The 18,964-nt window shown below is 43.4% G+C and overlaps 1 protein-coding gene across 7 annotated transcripts in view; it reads left to right on the forward strand.

Moving 5' to 3' along the window:
• The window catches only part of myo5aa (myosin VAa), a 95,698-nt gene that overhangs the window by 39,592 nt on the left and 37,142 nt on the right, over window positions 1-18,964 (forward strand). For 6 of the 7 annotated variants that reach the window (XM_061765696.1, XM_061765695.1, XM_061765692.1 and 3 more), the window contains exons 3-14: window positions 603-774; window positions 2,992-3,136; window positions 7,909-8,065; window positions 8,730-8,873; window positions 12,457-12,538; window positions 13,024-13,131; window positions 16,065-16,171; window positions 16,399-16,664; window positions 17,115-17,196; window positions 17,289-17,429; window positions 17,522-17,644; window positions 18,582-18,665. In XM_061765696.1, the coding sequence (XP_061621680.1) occupies window positions 603-774; window positions 2,992-3,136; window positions 7,909-8,065; window positions 8,730-8,873; window positions 12,457-12,538; window positions 13,024-13,131; window positions 16,065-16,171; window positions 16,399-16,664; window positions 17,115-17,196; window positions 17,289-17,429; window positions 17,522-17,644; window positions 18,582-18,665 (1,611 nt within the window). Of the gene's footprint in view, window positions 1-602; window positions 775-1,775; window positions 1,940-2,991; window positions 3,137-7,908; window positions 8,066-8,729; window positions 8,874-12,456; window positions 12,539-13,023; window positions 13,132-16,064; window positions 16,172-16,398; window positions 16,665-17,114; window positions 17,197-17,288; window positions 17,430-17,521; window positions 17,645-18,581; window positions 18,666-18,964 lie in introns of those variants that run through there. The other variant, XM_061765698.1, reaches the window with a different exon arrangement.

Consider the following 18,964-nt stretch of genomic DNA (forward strand, 5'->3'; position numbering starts at 1 on the left):
CATCCATTTTCTTTACTGCTTATCTTCACTAGGGTCGTGGGCTGCTGGAGCCAATCCCAGCTATCTTCAGGCGGGAGGCGGGGTACACCCTGAAGTGGTCGCCAGCCAATCGCAGGGCACACAGAAACAAACAACCATCTGTGCTCACATTCACACCTACGGGCAATATAGAGTCCTCAATCAACCTACATTGCATGTGTTTTGGGATGTGGGAGGAAACCTGAGTGCCCGGAGAATACCCACCCAGGCATGGGGAGAACATGCAAACTCCACACAAGCGGGGATGGGATTCGAACCCCGGTTCCCAGAACTGTGAGGCAGATGTGCTAACCAGTCGTTTCACCGTGCCGGCCTGAACTAGCTAACTAAACTAATATATCTAGTTGGTTGTGGAGTTTCACACTTGGCTAGGTAGCAATTCCAAAGACACAACTGTTTGTATAAAAGCAGTTAAAAAGTCAATTTTCCATAATATGGCCCCTTTAATAATGTTGCATGCCTTCTAGTACATACTACACTGTAGCTAAGTGGAAACAGTCCATTCTAATGTGTCTTTTAGTGCATGGTCTTGAATGGCACATCACTTTATTTCCCACCCTCAGAACCTCGAGCACAAGCTGGACCCCAAGACCAAGAATCTGCCCTACCTGCGAAACCCTGACATCCTGGTGGGCGAGAATGACCTCACGGCACTCAGCTACCTCCATGAGCCGGCGGTGCTGCACAACCTTAAAGTCCGCTTCATCGACTCCAAGCTCATATATACTTATTGCGGTAAGAAGGCACTGTGCGTTTTGTGTTTGCAGTGCGAAACATGATAAATTGTGTGTAAATTATAGTATTGCAATGGTACATAACTTGTCTACTTGATACCATCCGCTATATGCGGAACATCACGTGACCAACGCAGAAAACTGGATAGCTGACTTCCCGTCTAAGCTACACTAACAGGCATGACGAAGCTATGCTAACAAGCATGACTATGGTTTGATTACATGATTGTTTGGAGCCGAACTTGCAAAAATTAGTTTTCCTCATGGCTGGTGTCTTCAGACAAAAGTAAATACATGTATATCATTATTTATACAAATATGATGCATGTAAACACCAACGAAGCCTAAACATTGACTATTGTCATTTTTGGTGGCCCTCTCGTGACAAATTTTGTTATACAGTCATATCAGTCATATACTTAAGCACCTCACCCCAAACAGACACCTCCTTTCCACTCAAGGAAAAACAATATAATTACCTCAGTTCATACACACTAGTCACATACCCAACTAAAACAGCAGCACATACCATAATCAGTATCTCAGATTAAAGGGAGGAGTCTTAACTGCATGTTCCCAGTACAGTATTAAAACAAGATCTCACAACTTCCTGTAGTTTCACTTGCAATATTTTAATAGTAATATTATTAGTAATATACAGTATTTTACAGTACAGTCAGCAGTTGAGTACATAATCGCCCCCGATCAACATATGAGGGAATGTGGTATACGGTCTCATAAACATTTGGGGAATGCTTAGTGGGATATAGTTTGGTAGTCTACAACTATCCATCCATCCATTTTCTGAGCCGCTTCTCCTCACTAGGGTCGTGGGCGTGCTGGAGCCTATCCCAGCTTTCATCGGGCAGGAGGCAGGGTACACCCTGAACTGGTTGCCAGCCAATCGCATGGCACATAGAAACAAACAACCATTCACACTCACAGAGACACCTACGGGCAATTTAGAGTCTCCAATTAATGCATGTTTTTGGGATGTGGGAGGAAACCGGAGTGCTCGGAGAAAACCCACGCAGGCACGGGGAGAACATGCAAACTCCACACAGGCGCGGCCGGGGATTGAACCCGTGTCCTCAGAACTGTGAGGCTGACGCTCTAACCAGTCGTACACCGTGCCGCCAGTCTACAACTATGCCTTTCATATCCTGGTGAAGAGACACTTCATTTCTATTCTCGTCTTCCTTGTTTGTGTTAGTACATTTTGAATGTAAAAAATCGCAGACTATCAGGCTCATTAAAATTGGATTAATTGTGCAACACTATTGTGGCTATAAAAGGTCTACACACCCTTGTTCAAATGCCAGTGTTTGTGACATAAAAGAACGAGACCAAGAGAAATCATTTCAAAAACATTCCCTCCATTAATGTGACCTATAACCTGTACAGCCTTGGAAATTCTTTTGTAGCCTTTTCTTGATTTGATAGAGTGGAACAATGTGATTTCACTGATACTGATGAATCTCTCTGTGGATGGCTTGTGCTGTAAAATGTTAGGTGGAACTCCAAAAATGTCAGGAAAAGCCCACTAAAACAGCAAAGCCTTATTTGGGGTTCATAAGAGGCACTTGAAATGGTGGCAGGTCTGTGCATAATGGTGGAAAAAGTTTTGAAAGGATTTATCTCGGTCTCATTTTTGAATCTCAAAAACCTGGTTATATCCACTGTATTTGGGGAAAATACAGTTCCTGACTAAAACAGCCAGATTTCATTCAAGCACAGTGGTACCTTGACTGAGTGCCCCTACTTTATTATGAACTGTTGATTTTTGCTTTGTGTTGCAAGCCAAATTGTGGGCATGCCGAGCGGTCTGCAGTGCACACAAATCCCACAAGATGTTGCCTAAGCACTGCTTTTGTCTGAATTAAACGCCTCACCTGACTTCAACATAATTCTTGGCACCAAGATACTACAAAATGGCAGCAAAGAACTACTTTTGAAGCTCCTCAGGTCCTTGGCACCACGATGCCAAAAGATGGTGCCAAAGTAGTACTTTTATTGCTTTGGCCTGAGGGCAAAAACCAGCCAGGAGGTGATTTTTTTTTCAGGGAATAACAAGAGGATAAGTTCCAAAATAAAATTCGCTAATGTATGTAAGGAATGAACTGTATTTCCAAAATTCCCATCTTTAATCCCCATGGACATTAAACTAAAGTTGTCCATCCGTATGCAACCCTAATCATATGTTCCATGTGGGTTCCAGGGATTGTTTTGGTGGCCATCAACCCGTACGAGACGCTGCCCATCTACGGGACAGACATTATCAATGCGTACAGCGGTCAGAACATGGGAGACATGGACCCACACATCTTCGCTGTGGCAGAGGAGGCTTACAAACAGATGGCTAGGTTTGTATGTGTGTGATCCTTACTGATTGTAGCTTCTTTGTTGCTCTTTGGTATTTGTAGATCAAGTACAGGCCTGAAAGTAGCCATGGTGGTCTCACTCTAGCTCTTTAAATCACTCATAATATGGAGTTGGTACCTGATCTAAACTGGGTGTTACCTCCTCACATTACTGCCAGCTGGTGCCAATATCACTTATCGTGTATGTAGTAGAGCTGAACACAATCCATTCCAAGCTGCAGTTTTTTGTCCATACAGCCATCCATTCCATCCATCCATTTTCTACCGCTTATCCGAGGTCGGGTCGCGGGGGCAGTAGCTTTAGCAGGGACCCCCAGACTTCCCTCTCCCCAGCCACTTCATCCAGCTCTTCCGGGGGGATCCAGAGGCGTTCACAGGCCAGCCGAGAGATGTAGGCTCTCCAGCGTTTCCTGGGTCGTCCCCTGGGTCTCCACCCGGTGGGACGTGCCCGGAGCACCTCACCAGGGAGGCATCCGGGAGACATCCGAATCAGATGCCCCAGCCACCTCATCTGGCTCCTCTCAGTGTAGAGGAGCAGCGGCTCTACTCTGAGCTTCTCACCCTATCTCTAAGGGAGAGCCCGGACACCCTGCGGAGGAAAACTCATTTTGGCCGCTTGTATCCGGAATCTCTTTCTTTCGGTCACAACATAAAGCTCGTGACCACAGGTGAGGGTAGGAACGTTGATCGACCGGTAAATTGAGAGCTTTGCTTTTCGGCTTAGCTCCTTCTTTACCACAACGGACCGATACAAAGTCCGCATCACTGCAGACGCTGCACCGATCCGCCAGTCGAGCTCTCGTTCCATTCTTCCCTCACTCGTGAACAAGACCCCAAGATACTTGAACTCCTCCACTTGGGGTAGGATATCATCCTCGACCTGGAGAGGGAACGCCACCCTTTTCCGACTGAGGACCATGGTCTGAGATTTGGAGGTGCTGATTCTCATCCCAGCCGCTTCACACTCTACTGCGAACTGCTCCAGTGAGAGTTGGAGATCACGGCTTGATGAAGCCAACAGAACCACATCATCTGCAAAAAGGAGAGATGTAATTCTGAGGCCACCAAATCAGACCCCCTCTACGCCTCGGCTGCGCCTAGAATTTCTGTCCATAAAAGTTATGAACAGAATCGGTGACAAAGGGCAGCCTTGGCGGACTCCAACCCTCACCGGAAACGAGTCCGACTTACTGCCGGCAATGCGGACCAAACTCTCACACCGGTAATACAGGGACCAAACAGCCCGTATCAGGGAGTTCGGTACCCCATACACCCGAAGCATCCCCCGAGGGACACGGTCGAACGCCTTCTCCAAGTCCACAAAACACATGTAGACTGGTTGGGCGAACTCCATTGCACCCTCGAGGACCCTGCCAAGGGTGTAGAGCTGGTCCACTGACAAAAACCACACTGCTCCTCCTGAATCTGAGATTCAACTTCCCGAGGGACCCTCCTCTCCAGCACCCCTGAATAGACCTTACAAGGGAGGCTGAGGAGTGTGATTCCCCCTGTATTTGGAACATACCCTCCGGTCCCCTTTCTTAAAAAAGGGGACTACCACCCCAGACTGCCAATCCAGAGGCACTGTCCCCGATGTCCACGCGATGTTGCAGAGGCGTGTCAACCAGGACAGCCCCACAACATCCAGAGCCTTGAGGAACTCCGGGCGAATCTCATCCACCCCCGGGGCCTTGCCACCGAGGAGCTTTTTAACCACCTCGGTGACCTCAATACCAGAGATAGGAGAGCCCGCCTCAGAGACCCCAGACTCTGCTTACTCGTGGGAAGGCGTGTTGGTGGCATTGAGGAGGTCTTCAAAGTCCCGTGTTGAGGTCAGCAGCGCCCCATTCCCACTATACACAGTGTTGAAGGTGCACTGCTTCCCCCTCCTGAGACGCCGGATGGTGGACCAGTTTTTGCTTCACCGACCGGCAAAGCTGCATTCCGCATGGCCAGCCGGTACCCATCAGCTGCCTCAGGAGTCCCACAGGCCAAAAAAGCCCGATAGGACTCCTTCAGTTGACGGCATCCCTCACCGTTGGTGTCCACCAACGGGTTCGGGAAATGCCGCCACGACGACCACCTTACGGCCACAGGTTGTTTGGTGCATAGGCACAAACAACAGTCAGGACCCGTCCCCCCCACCCGAATGCGGAGGCAGCCTACCCTCTCGTCAACCGGGGTGAACCCCAATGTACAGGCACCAAGCCGGGGGGCAATAAGTATATCCACACCTGCTCGGCTCCTCTCACCGTGGGTAACCCCAGAGTGGAAGAGAGTCCAACCGCTCTCAAGAGGACTGGTACCAGAGCCAAAGCTGTGTGTGGAGGCGAGCCTGACTATATCTAGTCGGAACTTCTCGACCGCGCACACCAGCTCGGGCTCCTTCCCTCCCACAGGGGTGACATTCCACGTCCCTAGAGCCAGCTTCTGTAGCCGGGGATCGGATCGCCAAGGTCCCTGCCTTCGGCCACCGCCCAGCTCGCACTGCACCCGACCCCTATGGCCCCTCCCACAGGTGGTGAGCCCATGGGAAGGGGGAGCCACGTTACCCTTTCGGCCTGTGCCCAGCCGGGCTCCATGGGTGCAGGCCCGGCCACCAGGCACTCGCCTTCGAGCCCCACCTCTAGGCCCTGCTCCAGCGTCAGGGCAAGGGAAAACGTCTTCCTGAATTTTTCATCTTCATAGAGGTTTTTGGAGCTGTGCTTTGTCTGGTCCTTCGCCTAGGACCTGTTTGCCATGGATGACCCTGCCAGGGGCATAAAGCCCCAGACAACTTTGCTCCTAGGATCATTGGGACACACAAACCCCTCCACCACGATAAGGTGGCAGCTCAAGGAGGGGCAGTTTTGCTTTTTTTTCCAGTTTTTTTGTATTTTAATCATTTTTTTGCTCTGTAAATAACAAAATATAAAAAATATGAATTGTATACACAGTGCTAACTTTGAGGACAAAGTGATGACAAACATGCAGAGTGAGGTATATGGACCGCCTCACGTAATAATATTAATAATCATAACTTCATTTGTAGAGCACCTTTTGAAAGAAAGTTTCAGGGTGCTTAACAATAAAAAAGTAAATACAAACATGGCAAAATACAAGAAAATTTGTGTGTATAAAAATTCTATGATAAAGTAGAATAAAACCAATGCAATCGAGAATGAGTCTTAAGAAGAGACAAGAACCATTCCATTCCATTCGTATTCTTTTATTAATGATGTAGACTTGTCTGTATTGTATTGCGCTATGATGACAGAGACGTCAATCAAATGTTTTTGTGGAACTTCAGAGACTAATTTCAAATTAAATGACCGATCGGGTGTTCATATTTTGATGTTCCAGTATAAATAGACCAGACCTCCAACAACAACTCTCTCGACAGACCATATTGCTTGTGTGACATTTCCAAATAACAGTGCAACAAGTGTGTTGTGCAGCCCTCCAGCAGCATTTTAGGTCAGGCAAGGAAACATTCCTGCACCCAGAGGGCAGTCAGGAAGAGTGTTCATGAAAGAGGGGGCATTCTAAGGAATATCCTGTCTTCTCAGAGGAGGAAGGGAGGGAGGGAGGGTTCAATGGGTAGCATTAGATGAAAAACAGCAAGCGTCTCAGAGGTGGCCCAGTTTCGTCTATAATGACATCCCTTATATCAAAGTATAAAAAAGGGCCCTAGATGATAACTGGAGCAGACACTTTAATCCATGTGACACAAAACCAATACGAGATACAATATAACCAATCAGCAGCTGCATCTTTTAAATATTTGAAGCAATTTACAATGACTCTGGCGAGAGGCGGGGTACACCCTGAACTGGTCGCCAGGCAATCGCAGCTGACCAGGACACTCTTGTTAAATTTTTTTTATTCGATGTAATTGTTCCGATTTAATCTTTATATTTTCATATTAAGCACAAAAGCAATAACGAATGATTATTCTCGTTAATAACTTGCAGCTAAATACCAGGTTCCTACAATACTTTTGGTGGTATTTTACCTTTTTATAGTACTCCTACAATCTTATACAAATTCCGAATGGGGTATGGACCTAATGCTTTCACCAAATATACAAATAGACGTTACGTATTGAGACGTTTTACCATCTGAACAGTTTCCATTCAACAATTGAATGATTAAAACTTACTTGTATGCTTCAAGAGACAAGAAGCTTTCGTTAAATCTTTTTGTAAGCCTATATTAAAAGTTGCCGATCAAATACATTGCCTCAGGTCAGGCCATGTGGGTGGATTTGGGAGCCTTTTGTCCGTAACTCTGTCTTGATTGAAAAACATACTAAATTAAAAACAATAATAATAATAACAAGACTGTAAGCTGTAGGAAAGTCATATTAGGTACGGGTGGACAAGGGAATTAACAGTTGTATAAATGTAACAGCATGTTTCTGCAAGGATGTTATTGTCATGGGACTCTATAAAGTGGGGTGTTATTTTGTTTTACAAACTCACAGTTTACCATGAAGTTAAAATAAATAAATAAAAAAAACGCAGTTTCTCTCAGCTGAGTAAGTGTGACTGGGGGAGAAATGTGTTGCACTGGTTTGTGATACTCACTCTCTCGCTCCCTCTCACTTGACCTTAAAGGCACCATGCACACAGCAAAGCACTTTGAGTTAAATCTGGTATTAATGATAATTAAACTGTTGAAACACTTTTTGAAATTTTTGCACAGTTTACTGGTAAACGTTTTATCTCTAAAAATACATGGAGTAAAATGTTTTTGTTTTTGTTTTTTTGCAGGGATGAGAGGAATCAGTCCATCATCGTGAGTGGTGAGTCTGGGGCAGGAAAGACGGTATCAGCAAAATACGCCATGAGATACTTTGCCACGGTCAGCGGCTCGGCCAGTGAGGCCAACGTCGAGGAGAAGGTGTTGGCTTCCAACCCCATCATGGAGGTGACGCTCTTATTTCCTCGCCTTTCTCATGCTCCGCTTACTTTTTTTTCTGCCCCATTCGCTCCCTGCTTCTGTCCACTTCCACCCTGCTCTGACCAATCAGAGGAGCTTACGGAATGAATAGAAAGCTTTCTTCGTCACAGTGATGTCACCACAACCTCTATAACTGCATCAGCCATTTTTCATTATATAGAACATATATGTGTGTATGTACGCAAGAGGGCCACTGGATGTTTGTGTGAGGCATTTAAATTACTTTGGCTGATGCAGGTAGATTAAATGTGCAGTGAAAGACAGTATGTTGGCCTTCACTCAGCAACAACATATACTGCAATACGACGTCTATAGGGTAAAGCACAACTGACCTGGAATTTATTTACAGTCCTATGGAATTGAATCAAGCCGTTGCTATCATAAAATCTTTATTATATATACGGGTAATTTTGTAATTAACGCCGACATTATGCTCCGCCCCCGAAAATAAAAAAACAATTCTCTGCAGGGGCCCGGGGGATCCCCCCAGACTCCCCTACAATGTTGTTTTTTTTTTGGTCACCTTTTTCATGCCTTTGGTGTTTGCATGTCTGCATATAGATGTTACCCCCAAAACTGTGTCTGAATTCCATGTCACAAAATGATGAAAATAATATTTGTCCCCCACCAGTCTATTGGCAATGCCAAGACAACTCGGAACGACAACAGCAGTCGATTTGGGAAGTACATAGAGATTGGCTTTGACAACCGCTACCGAATTATCGGCGCCAACATGAGGACATATCTGCTGGAAAAGTCCAGAGTGGTGTTCCAGGTGAGTGTACTAACCTTCAGGTTTGCTATGTTTTGCTTTTTTGTGCTTCCTTGTGTGAAGAAATGGTAAATAAACCCCAAATAATTACATTACTTTGGAAATAAAAATGCAATTTAAAAGATATAACAATATATTTAAAAAAAAAAAAGGTGAATGAAATCCATCCATCCATCCATTTTCTGTACCGCTTATCCTCACTAGGGTCGCGGGCGTGCTGGAGCCTATCCCAGCTATCTTCGGGCGAGAGGCAGGGTACACCCTGAGGTGGTCGCCAGCCAATCGCAGGGCACATATAAACAAACAACCATTCGTACTCACATTCACCCCTACAGGCAATTTAGACTCTTCAGTTAACCTACCATGCATGTTTTTGGGATGTGGGAGGAAACCGGAGTGCCCGAAGAAAACCTTCACAGGCACGGGGAGAACATGCAAACTCCACACAGGCGGGGATGGGATTCGAATCCCGGTCCAGTCGACCACCGTGCCGCCTTGATTGAAATCTAGTTAAACAAATATTTGTGTGACAAATTTTTCAAAAGTTATCTGATTTAAAAAAATTATAATAACATGAGTGGTGTTTCAGGTTATAAAATATTTATTTTTGTGTTACTATAAAATCTCATCAGGTTTAAAAGTTCTTATATTAATCAGTTCTAAAGCGTCGTCTTTTCATCACTATTTTCTGCTTCTTCCTCAGACATTGCTTTTCTCATTTGTCTGTTTTGTCGAACAATTGTGACATTTGTCGCCTTTTGATGACATACAGGTTGGATGAGCTCAACGTGTGCGTCCATACTGCACTCACATGGGATACATGTCCGATTTATATCCACATACAAAAGAGGCCTGGGTCGGATATGAAAAAATCAGATACATGTTACATTGGGGGAAAACAATCGGAATTGACCTGCAGTGTGAACAAAGCCTATGAGACACATGGTTTTAATGCTGTGGTAGAAAGGAAAACTATGGTGTTGTATTTTATTTCAATTGTCTGCAATACTGAAAAAGTACAAATAAGACTTGACTTTTATACAGTGGAATTAATTTAGTTTCCCCCTCTCTGCCCTGCCGGTCCGGTCCTCCAGTTTTAATACATCATACACCCATCTGTGCGGGGAGGGCTGTGTCGGACTGGGGAGGACACTCGTTCAGGTGTTCCGGCACTCCGGCCCACCATGCCGTTTTTCCGCAGATTTTTAATGCACCACATACATTCGCGCATCCTTTGGGGAGCTGGTTGGCCTGGGTGGGGGAATGGGTCATCATTGCCCTGTGACCGTCTCGCCTCAACCCCACCAGTCTCCCCAATTTTAATGCACAACACCCCACCATACACGATCACAGTACAGGGATAGTGGTTGCCAGTCGGGGACCTGGTAACCATAGTAATGTGGTGGGTATTCACGTTTCTCTTGGCTTGACTCCTGGGGCCTCGCCTTCCTCTCCCCTCTTTTTGCGCCGTCGCCCATCCTTGCTACGTCGGGTGCTTAACATGGGCTCGCTTTTACCGGGCTCTGACTCTTTTCGGGTGGCGGCTGGCTCCTGCTTTGGGCTCCATGCTCTCTGGGAGTGGTGAAGGGGGGATTGGGCGTGAGGGGCGGTGGTCCAGTGCCCGTGGCCCTCCCTTGGGGACTGGTCGGGGCGCTTCGGTTGGGCTGGGGACCGCCCTGGGGAATGGGTGGCGTCCCACTGGTTGGGTCTCCCGCTGGACGGGCTCGCTGGCTTCTCCCCCCTTCCTCAATGTGCCGGCCCAGCAACTCCATACACCAGTTGACTAACATGCATGTGATATGGTGTTCATTCACTAATAAGTTCGATAGAAACACTATAGGCTTTAATTGCTTGTGCTGGGACCACAAATAACAATACAGGTTGTATTAACATATCAACTCACAGGTTGTGAAAGGTCTTTAGACACTAAAAAGAATCCCACCACACCACTCATTGGTAGCTCTGCCTTGCTCGTTTCCCCACATCCTTTCCTTTTCTGTCCTCGTTCATCTTGTTTTCTTGGTAAGTTATTGCATGTCCTCACCGGGTGTCCCCCCTATCCACAAATAAGAACACGATTTGACTGTTGTAACGTGACCTGTGCTCAAATATCTAGACTACCTGTTGTTCTGCTGTGGTTCACACCCCCATTCTGTCCCCTAAAACCCTTTTCTGTCCCGCTGCATTTTCAGTAAACATCAGAATAATTAAAAAATAATAATAATAATAAGCAGAGGGAGTATTTCAAACTCCCCTGTTGCTCAGCAAAACTGTTCCAGCACAAAAGGCATACATAATCCACCATTCTGCAAGGCCATGCAGCTGAACAGGAGAGAATAAAAAAAATAAAAATAACGTTTCAATGAACTTTCTGAACTAGAAAACCTGTGGAAAGGTCCTGTCAGCATTTAGTCTATATTCACTAGAAACTTTTTGTTGAACTTAATTTTTTAAATCTCTTCATCACTATTTAGTCCCAATTTCCAGACATGCTTTGAAAGACTAGGTTGTTATGTAAACTAACAATGAACGTGTATATTATCTAGAGATTGCATAAATTGTTGTTTCCCTTTATATTGGAATGACAACCACAAAACAAGAGAACAGTTCAGAAGGTCAAGAGACATGACATGCTGGATCCTTGCAGATTTAGCTGTCAGCCCCGCAACAATGTAAGGCCTGTTTCACTTGCATAACAACAGAATAAACGGATCTCTTCGTAATACTGTATGTTCATGCTTTGGACAGGATCATCACAAGTGTGAAGACTTACAATCACACACAAGTAGGAAGGAAAAATGTTGATCCATCCTTAAAAGTAAACCCATTTGTCACACTGCATTCAAACACATGGTGTATTTCTTGTGTACATCAAGATCAGATGACATATGGCGACACACTACTGTGCTACCACACTACTCAACAGTGTTGGGTAATGTGGTGTAAAATCAGAAATGATATTCTTTGTCGCATTTTTTAAAATGTTTGACTGTGTTGGTAACAAGGTAGTATTACCATTGCAGGTGACAAATAATGCAGCTAATTTAGCTTTGCTACTTGTTGGCAGATTATATGCAGAAACGTCAAGTCTATTTTATTCATAAGACTCAGTGTGATGCAGCCGTCTACCTCAACGGGTTAGGTAGAAGTGGCTAAGGAAGCAACGTTTCCAACATTTCGTGCATTAACAATTACAAACAATACTATGGTGATTAGCAGTCTCAATGATATCACAAATACTACATTTTTTAGAGCAGATGCAAAAGTGTTGCCATTGCTGGCGTCACTTCTGGAAGCTTAGGCACCTACTCCTCTGGCAGTACCAATACCAGTCAAGTTCCATACTCATGTGGGTATTAAGGGAGTATGGTATCACTTTGTTACTTCGGTAGAATATTGTGGGCCGTTTATATGAAAATAATCTTAGTAAAGGAGATTGTTTATCAAAAAAAATGCACTGGGGTGGAATATGCGGATGTCAATGACAAGTTAGAAAAAAACGCATCTCACAGCTACAGCGTAATAATCTATGGTGAATTTAATACATTTGTTTTGTGTTGGTGGGGATTTTTTTTTTCTCTTCCAGGCAGATGAGGAGAGGAATTACCATATCTTTTATCAGCTCTGTGCATCATCGCATTTGCCGGAGTTCAAGAACCTCAAACTGAGTAAGTAACACACACACACGCACGCACACACCTTTTTGGAGCCATCTTTGAATCCACTTCCTCCCAACATTTCCAAAAGTATTCCCCAGACAAAGAGAACCATTATGACTCGCTTGTCACATTGCATGTCAGGTGATGATGTCACTGCTGTAGTAGCAACGCATAAGAGTCTGTTGTTGAACAAGCTTTCATGCAGTGCACTCCCACTGTGGACCTGCACCTGCTCATCTTAGTCATGAAACACACACACACACACACACACACACAAATATATACACACTCGCATATACACAGCTGCTGTCCTCCTCTCCTGCTGACTTGCCGGCTCGGTAAATAGAGTGGTTGTCACAGAGTGAGATCTGTGCCCATGTTGCCGGGCAACACGTCATGCTTTGATTTAAAGTGTTCGTTTTGCAAAACCGGCCCTCTTCAGACAGGATAATGAACGATTAAAGCCATCTGAAATCTGCTTTTCTCTACTTCAGGCAAAGCAAATGATTTCCTGTACACCCAGCAGGGCCGAAGCCCCGTTATCGATGGGGTGGACGACACAAAGGAGCTCTGCAACACCCGCAACGCCTTCTCCTTACTCGGTAACTCAGTACTAAAGTCTGTGTGGAAGCACTAAAAGATTCAATGTAGATGTCCATTCACTTGAACTAGACACTCCAGCCATCCATTTTCTATACTGCTTGTCTTTGCGGGTGAGCTCGAGCTTATCGCAGCTGGCTATTGACAATGCCAGTTTTTAATGCAGTGCCACCAGAGGGATGGAAGGTCACGTGCATTCATGTTGGTTTTTTAGCCCTGCCACTTACAAAAAAACAAAATTTCTCCAGATTCTCTGAATCTTTTCATATTATTGTCAGGTACGCGTTTTCACGGTGTTAAAGGCAAGGAAGTGGAAGACCCAATTGTAGGGAAGCAGGGAGGCAAGGCAGGAGTGCAAGAATCTCAAAATGATATTTAATTCCGAAAAACAAAGGCAAATGGGTCATGGAGGCAGAAAATGCTAAATTAACAAAGTCCATAAAGCAAGGTTCAAAGAAACAAGGGGTAAACTCATCCAAACATAACATGACTTGGGAAACATGGCTTACAGCAACAGACGACATACGCCTAACGGCAATGCAACAACACAGGCTGAAGGAAAGCAGGGAGCTAAATACAAACAAATTGCTGAGACAACGAGGAACACCTGGACAAGACACGAGTACCTGGAGGGAGTTGATTGGTTGACACAAGGTAGACAGTTAACGAGAACAGGTGGGCACAATAACGAAATGAGCACACAATACATGAACAACATGGGACACAGGAAAACATGAAACAAAACTAAATAGAATCTAAACTAAAACACAGACCATAACAATTATGGACCGAAGATGATGTGGTCCCTACTATTACTCGCAGGTGTAGGTTGAGAAATGTTCTTAAAACTGTTGGACTATTTGCTGGCAAAGTTGTTCACAAAGTGGTGAACCTCGCCCCATACTTGCTTGTGAACAACTGAGCCTTTCGGGGATGTTCCTTTTATACCAAATCATGACACTCACCTGTTTCCACTTAACCTGTCCTTCTGAGAATGTTCCAAACAGGTGTTTTTTTTTTTTAAGCATTTCTCAGCTTTCCCAGCCTTTTGTTGCCCCTGTCCCATCTTTTTGTTTATGGCCCCACTCCACGACTCCTTCATTCAGTCACATTCATATTGGGGCTGCTACAAATGATTGTTTTGATAGTCAACTAGTCACCAATTATTTTTGCCTCGAATTGGATCATATCGCTAGTGTTGAGTTGAAACATCCCATGTCCAAATTTGGTCAATTACATACTTTTCAAGTGTTGAAAATTGCTTTTATTTATTTATTTATTTATTTGAGACAATGCAATGTTAATAGCGCAACATTTTGGCTATTTTTGGGGTTTCCTGAAAAGTGATAGTTTTGGAGGTACGAACATTTAGCCTGACTGCAGCGATATGTAAATTTAAACAACCATCATAAGCTTCCATGTTGAAGTGTGTAAGGTATGTCCCAAAGATAATTAAGATCATTTATAACCTTTGTTATCCATAGAACATTAAGAATAGTTACATATATGCAATGTTGATCTGGTAATAGTAGTAAACTTTGCAGCCTGTAGCAGCATTCCAGACATGTTTATATATGAAAAGGAAGGCGATACTCTGGCCAGTAAAATTTGTAGCTGTAAATGTTTAGTGCACTTTAAAATGGGACAAAAAAAACTATGCACAGTCATTTACAATAAAATCAAGGGAACTGGGAATAACCTTTCATAGGCAACGGGTTTTGGGACATATTTTGACGATTTTGTTCAGTTTGTTATGTAGTCTTGATTAGTCGACTGATCTTGGCAGACCTAATTCAAATACCTTCATGGCCTCGCTGACATTCGGAACTTGTAAAACATACCACAAATTCACATAACATAGAGTAACTGCGGGGTCGCTAGTAGCTGCATTATATACTAGTAGTACAGTATATCCATCCATCCATTTTCCGTATTGCTTCTCCTCACTAGGGTCGTGGGCATGCTGGAGCCTATCCCAGCTATCTTCGGGCAAGAGGGTATATACCCTGAACCGGTTGCCAGCCAATCGCGGGGCACCTATAAACAAACAACCATTTGCGCTCACATTCACACCGACGTTACACCAAGTTAGAGTCTTCAATCAACCTACCATGCATGTTTTTGAGATGTGGGAGGAAACCGGACAAAACAGTAAACTGTATATAATATTATTATATGTGAGACAATGTAGGTGTCTGAGTGTGAGCTTGAATTGTGATTAGATGATGAGTCGGGGTTGGGGACACCGGTAAGATGAAGTGCTTGCTGTGTTTCTGCAGGATATGAAGGCTTGAGTTTAAGACCAGTAGTTGGCAACATGAATCAATTATTTTCACAATGAAGAGGTTCTTGTTCAACCACCACTTGTTGTAATTTTGTTGCCTAAGCAGACACTAAATTATACTGTCTACCTTTTGCCGTTTGATAAATTTGCTGATGGCTGACATGAAGATTTATGCTGTTCGTCAGTTAACGTTGGCGGATACCGTTTCAGATGAGCATTTCTAGCACTTGTGCTTTTGTTATAATTGAGGATAGGCTTGCATATTTTGTGACAGTGCTAGGTCTCATTTTAAGTAAAATGTTTCCACACACTTGCGGCACTGCGGCGAGTTTACTGCCCCAAACACATGTTTATGTCAATGCGGCATGTTCTTAATGCCAAAATGCGTAATTGCCGATTAATTGGCTTCAATATAATGGTCATTGCGTAGTGGTAAAGTCAACTAGTGAGTTCAACCCCTACCATACACTCATACTCAATATTACGTGAACTACTCGTCCAATTTGTGTTCCTTGAGCATTTTTTCCTCCTTAATCACAATTACTAGGGTACTTTTGTTTTTACATTGAGTGATCCTTAAATACTATTCCGGCCTGCCTGGATTACTCCTGCATATGTGGTAGCATGACAAAATAATGTTTTCCCCCGCAGGTATCAACGAGTCCTATCAGATGGGATTGTTTCAAGTTCTGGCTGCTATTCTTCATCTCGGAAATGTGGAGATCAAAGACAAAGATTCGGATAGCAGCATGATTCCTGTGAGGATATCATTATATTCATTTACGCTGTTTTTTTAAACCTCTTCCTGATTTGATTTAGCCAACTGATTAGATTAGCCATTAGACACACATAAAAATAGATAATTATATTTGCTTTTGCTTTGATAATCCCAAATATAAATGGAAACATAAAATTGCATTAGCTGTCAGAGCTAAAAGAGAGCATCTTGGGGTTAATATATGATATTGTCTTGTTCTTCTTCTAGCCCAACAATGATCACTTAACGAAGTTCTGCGAGCTGGTCGGCATTACCTACAAGGACATGGCTCAGTGGCTGTGCCACAGGAAGTTGAAGACGGCTTCCGAAACCTACATCAAGACCATCCCCCGCCTGCAGGCCACCAACGCCCGCGACGCCCTGTCCAAACATATCTATGCTAAGCTCTTCAACTGGATCGTGGAGCACGTCAACAAGGCGCTCGTCGCCAATCTCAAACAGCACTCCTTCATCGGCGTCCTTGACATTTACGGGTAGGAGATTCCTTTGGCCATTCTTGAAGTCGTATGGTTTTACCTCTATTTTATCCACCACCGCCATGGATTTGAAATACATGCAAAACTTGGCTAGCTCTCGTCATCTCGCTGGTGAGTGTTCTGCTTGCGGAAGTAAAGCCCAAAAAGTGACATTAAAAGCGCTTTTACATGTGGAGCAAGTGCATCCACGACTGTGTGTTTGTGGGACATACTGTAGTGTAGACTGTAAACCAAGCTAATTTAATAACATCTTGAATGTTTTATTTGTAATCTGTTGTGGCCGTCTATAAAGGCTAAAACATCCATCCAGCCTTCCATTTTCTGAGCCGCTTTTCCTCACAAGGGTCGCGGGAGGCTAAAACATAGAAACTCATTATCTAAATACTTCTGAACCTAAGTGTGTTTGCAAATAAATATACATTTTTCTAATATTTTTCTGTCTACAAGCTTTGAGACCTTTGAAATCAACAGCTTCGAGCAGTTCTGTATCAACTATGCCAATGAGAAGCTCCAGCAACAATTCAACATGGTGCGCAGAATGTTTTGACATTATTGATGTATTTATTTGTTTATTTCAAAGCAAGCTTGCATCTTAAATGTCCATCGTTTGTGTGAGTGCAGCATGTGTTCAAGCTGGAGCAGGAGGAGTACATGAAGGAGCAGATCCCTTGGACTCTGATCGACTTCTACGACAATCAGCCCTGCATCAACCTCATCGAAGCCAAGATGGGCATCTTGGACCTGCTGGATGAAGAGTGCAGGGTACATAAAATAATCTAAAGATAAAGAAATGTCCAAAAACAAATCATTTAATTTGTTGTAGCCTCATTCATCCATGCCTTGTCTTTCCTCAGATGCCAAAAGGTTCAGATGATTCGTGGGCTCAGAAGCTTTACACCCACCTGAAGACGTGCTCCCTCTTCGAGAAGCCACGCATGTCTAACCGCGCCTTCATCATTCAACATTTTGCTGATAAGGTGTGCTTGACACTTATTTGCACAGCATATACTAGTTTCAACCTTTACAACCATATTGTTCAGCTCAGAACTTTATATATTACCATTTTAGTGGTTTGAATAATTAGTCTCTTTTTAGTAATGATTGAGGAACAGATTGGCTTCAAGCTCTTGTGAGCTATTTTGAGAATAACCTGAGGACATTTTCTTTATCGTTATCTCTGTTCTCACACGTAAAAAAGCTGAGCATTTAGAGTGGAGCATTATTTTCAGGTCCTTTTAAGCCACCTCGCTATGAGTTTACACACAAACAGGTCAAGGACTAGCACAGGTTTTCCCATCAGGTTACCCGATATGAAACTGGATGTGATCAGAAATTAACATATTTTTGGAATGTTGTAAATTATTATCTTAGACATTTAGTGTAAGAAAATAACGTAGTATTTCAGAAGAAAATTTATTGAATAATTTATGAATGTCAATGCGCAAAACCACTTTTTTTTAGTGTAAAAATAATCGAAATAATATTGTCTAAATTAGGTAATTAGCTCCTTTCGTGAAAAATGAATCCAAATAAAATATTTGAAAATTATTTTTCATTTAATTAATTAATGCATATCTTTGAGGAAAGTCACACATTCTTCAGTATAAATAAATAAATAAATTAGTAAATAAAGAATACTTAAAACAATGCAATTCTCATTCAATGTTATCTATTCAAATGTCCATCGCTACTCAAAACAAATGTTTAACTTTTGCATATATTTGAACACAATATGAACAGACAATCATACACACAGACCGCAGTAACAGGAAAGGTATACTAAGACACTGAAATAAATAGATGCAATGATAACAATAATAATAATGAACCTCATGTATGATTATGTAAAGTCGGCATAAAGGTGTGCGTGCATTGACGTCTTTACACAAACTACACTCTCTTGTACTTGTGCAGGTTGAATATCAATGTGAAGGTTTCCTGGAGAAGAACAAGGATACTGTGAATGAAGAACAGATTAAGGTGCTCAAGGGCAGCAAGGTGAGCTGTACACACACGCACACACCCACGTGCAGGTTGAAGCGTATCAGAAATGTTTATTTTAGGATATTCCAACGCATTCATGTACACATCGAATAACGTACTGAGAGGAGAATTATTTGCTGACAAGCTTAACCGCCATTAGGCTTGGAGGGGCAGCTCCCTTTAGTGGCTATGTGAACAACTTCACATGGCCAGTTCAGGTACTTTTAAACCCAGTTGTGAATTTTACATGTAGTGAAAGTGAAACATGAGTAACATAAAGCAGAAAACACACAAAATACACATTGATACACACT

This window comes from Phyllopteryx taeniolatus, chromosome 2 (genome assembly GCF_024500385.1).
Source record: "Phyllopteryx taeniolatus isolate TA_2022b chromosome 2, UOR_Ptae_1.2, whole genome shotgun sequence".
In the NCBI taxonomy this organism is placed as follows: Eukaryota; Metazoa; Chordata; class Actinopteri; order Syngnathiformes; family Syngnathidae; genus Phyllopteryx; species Phyllopteryx taeniolatus.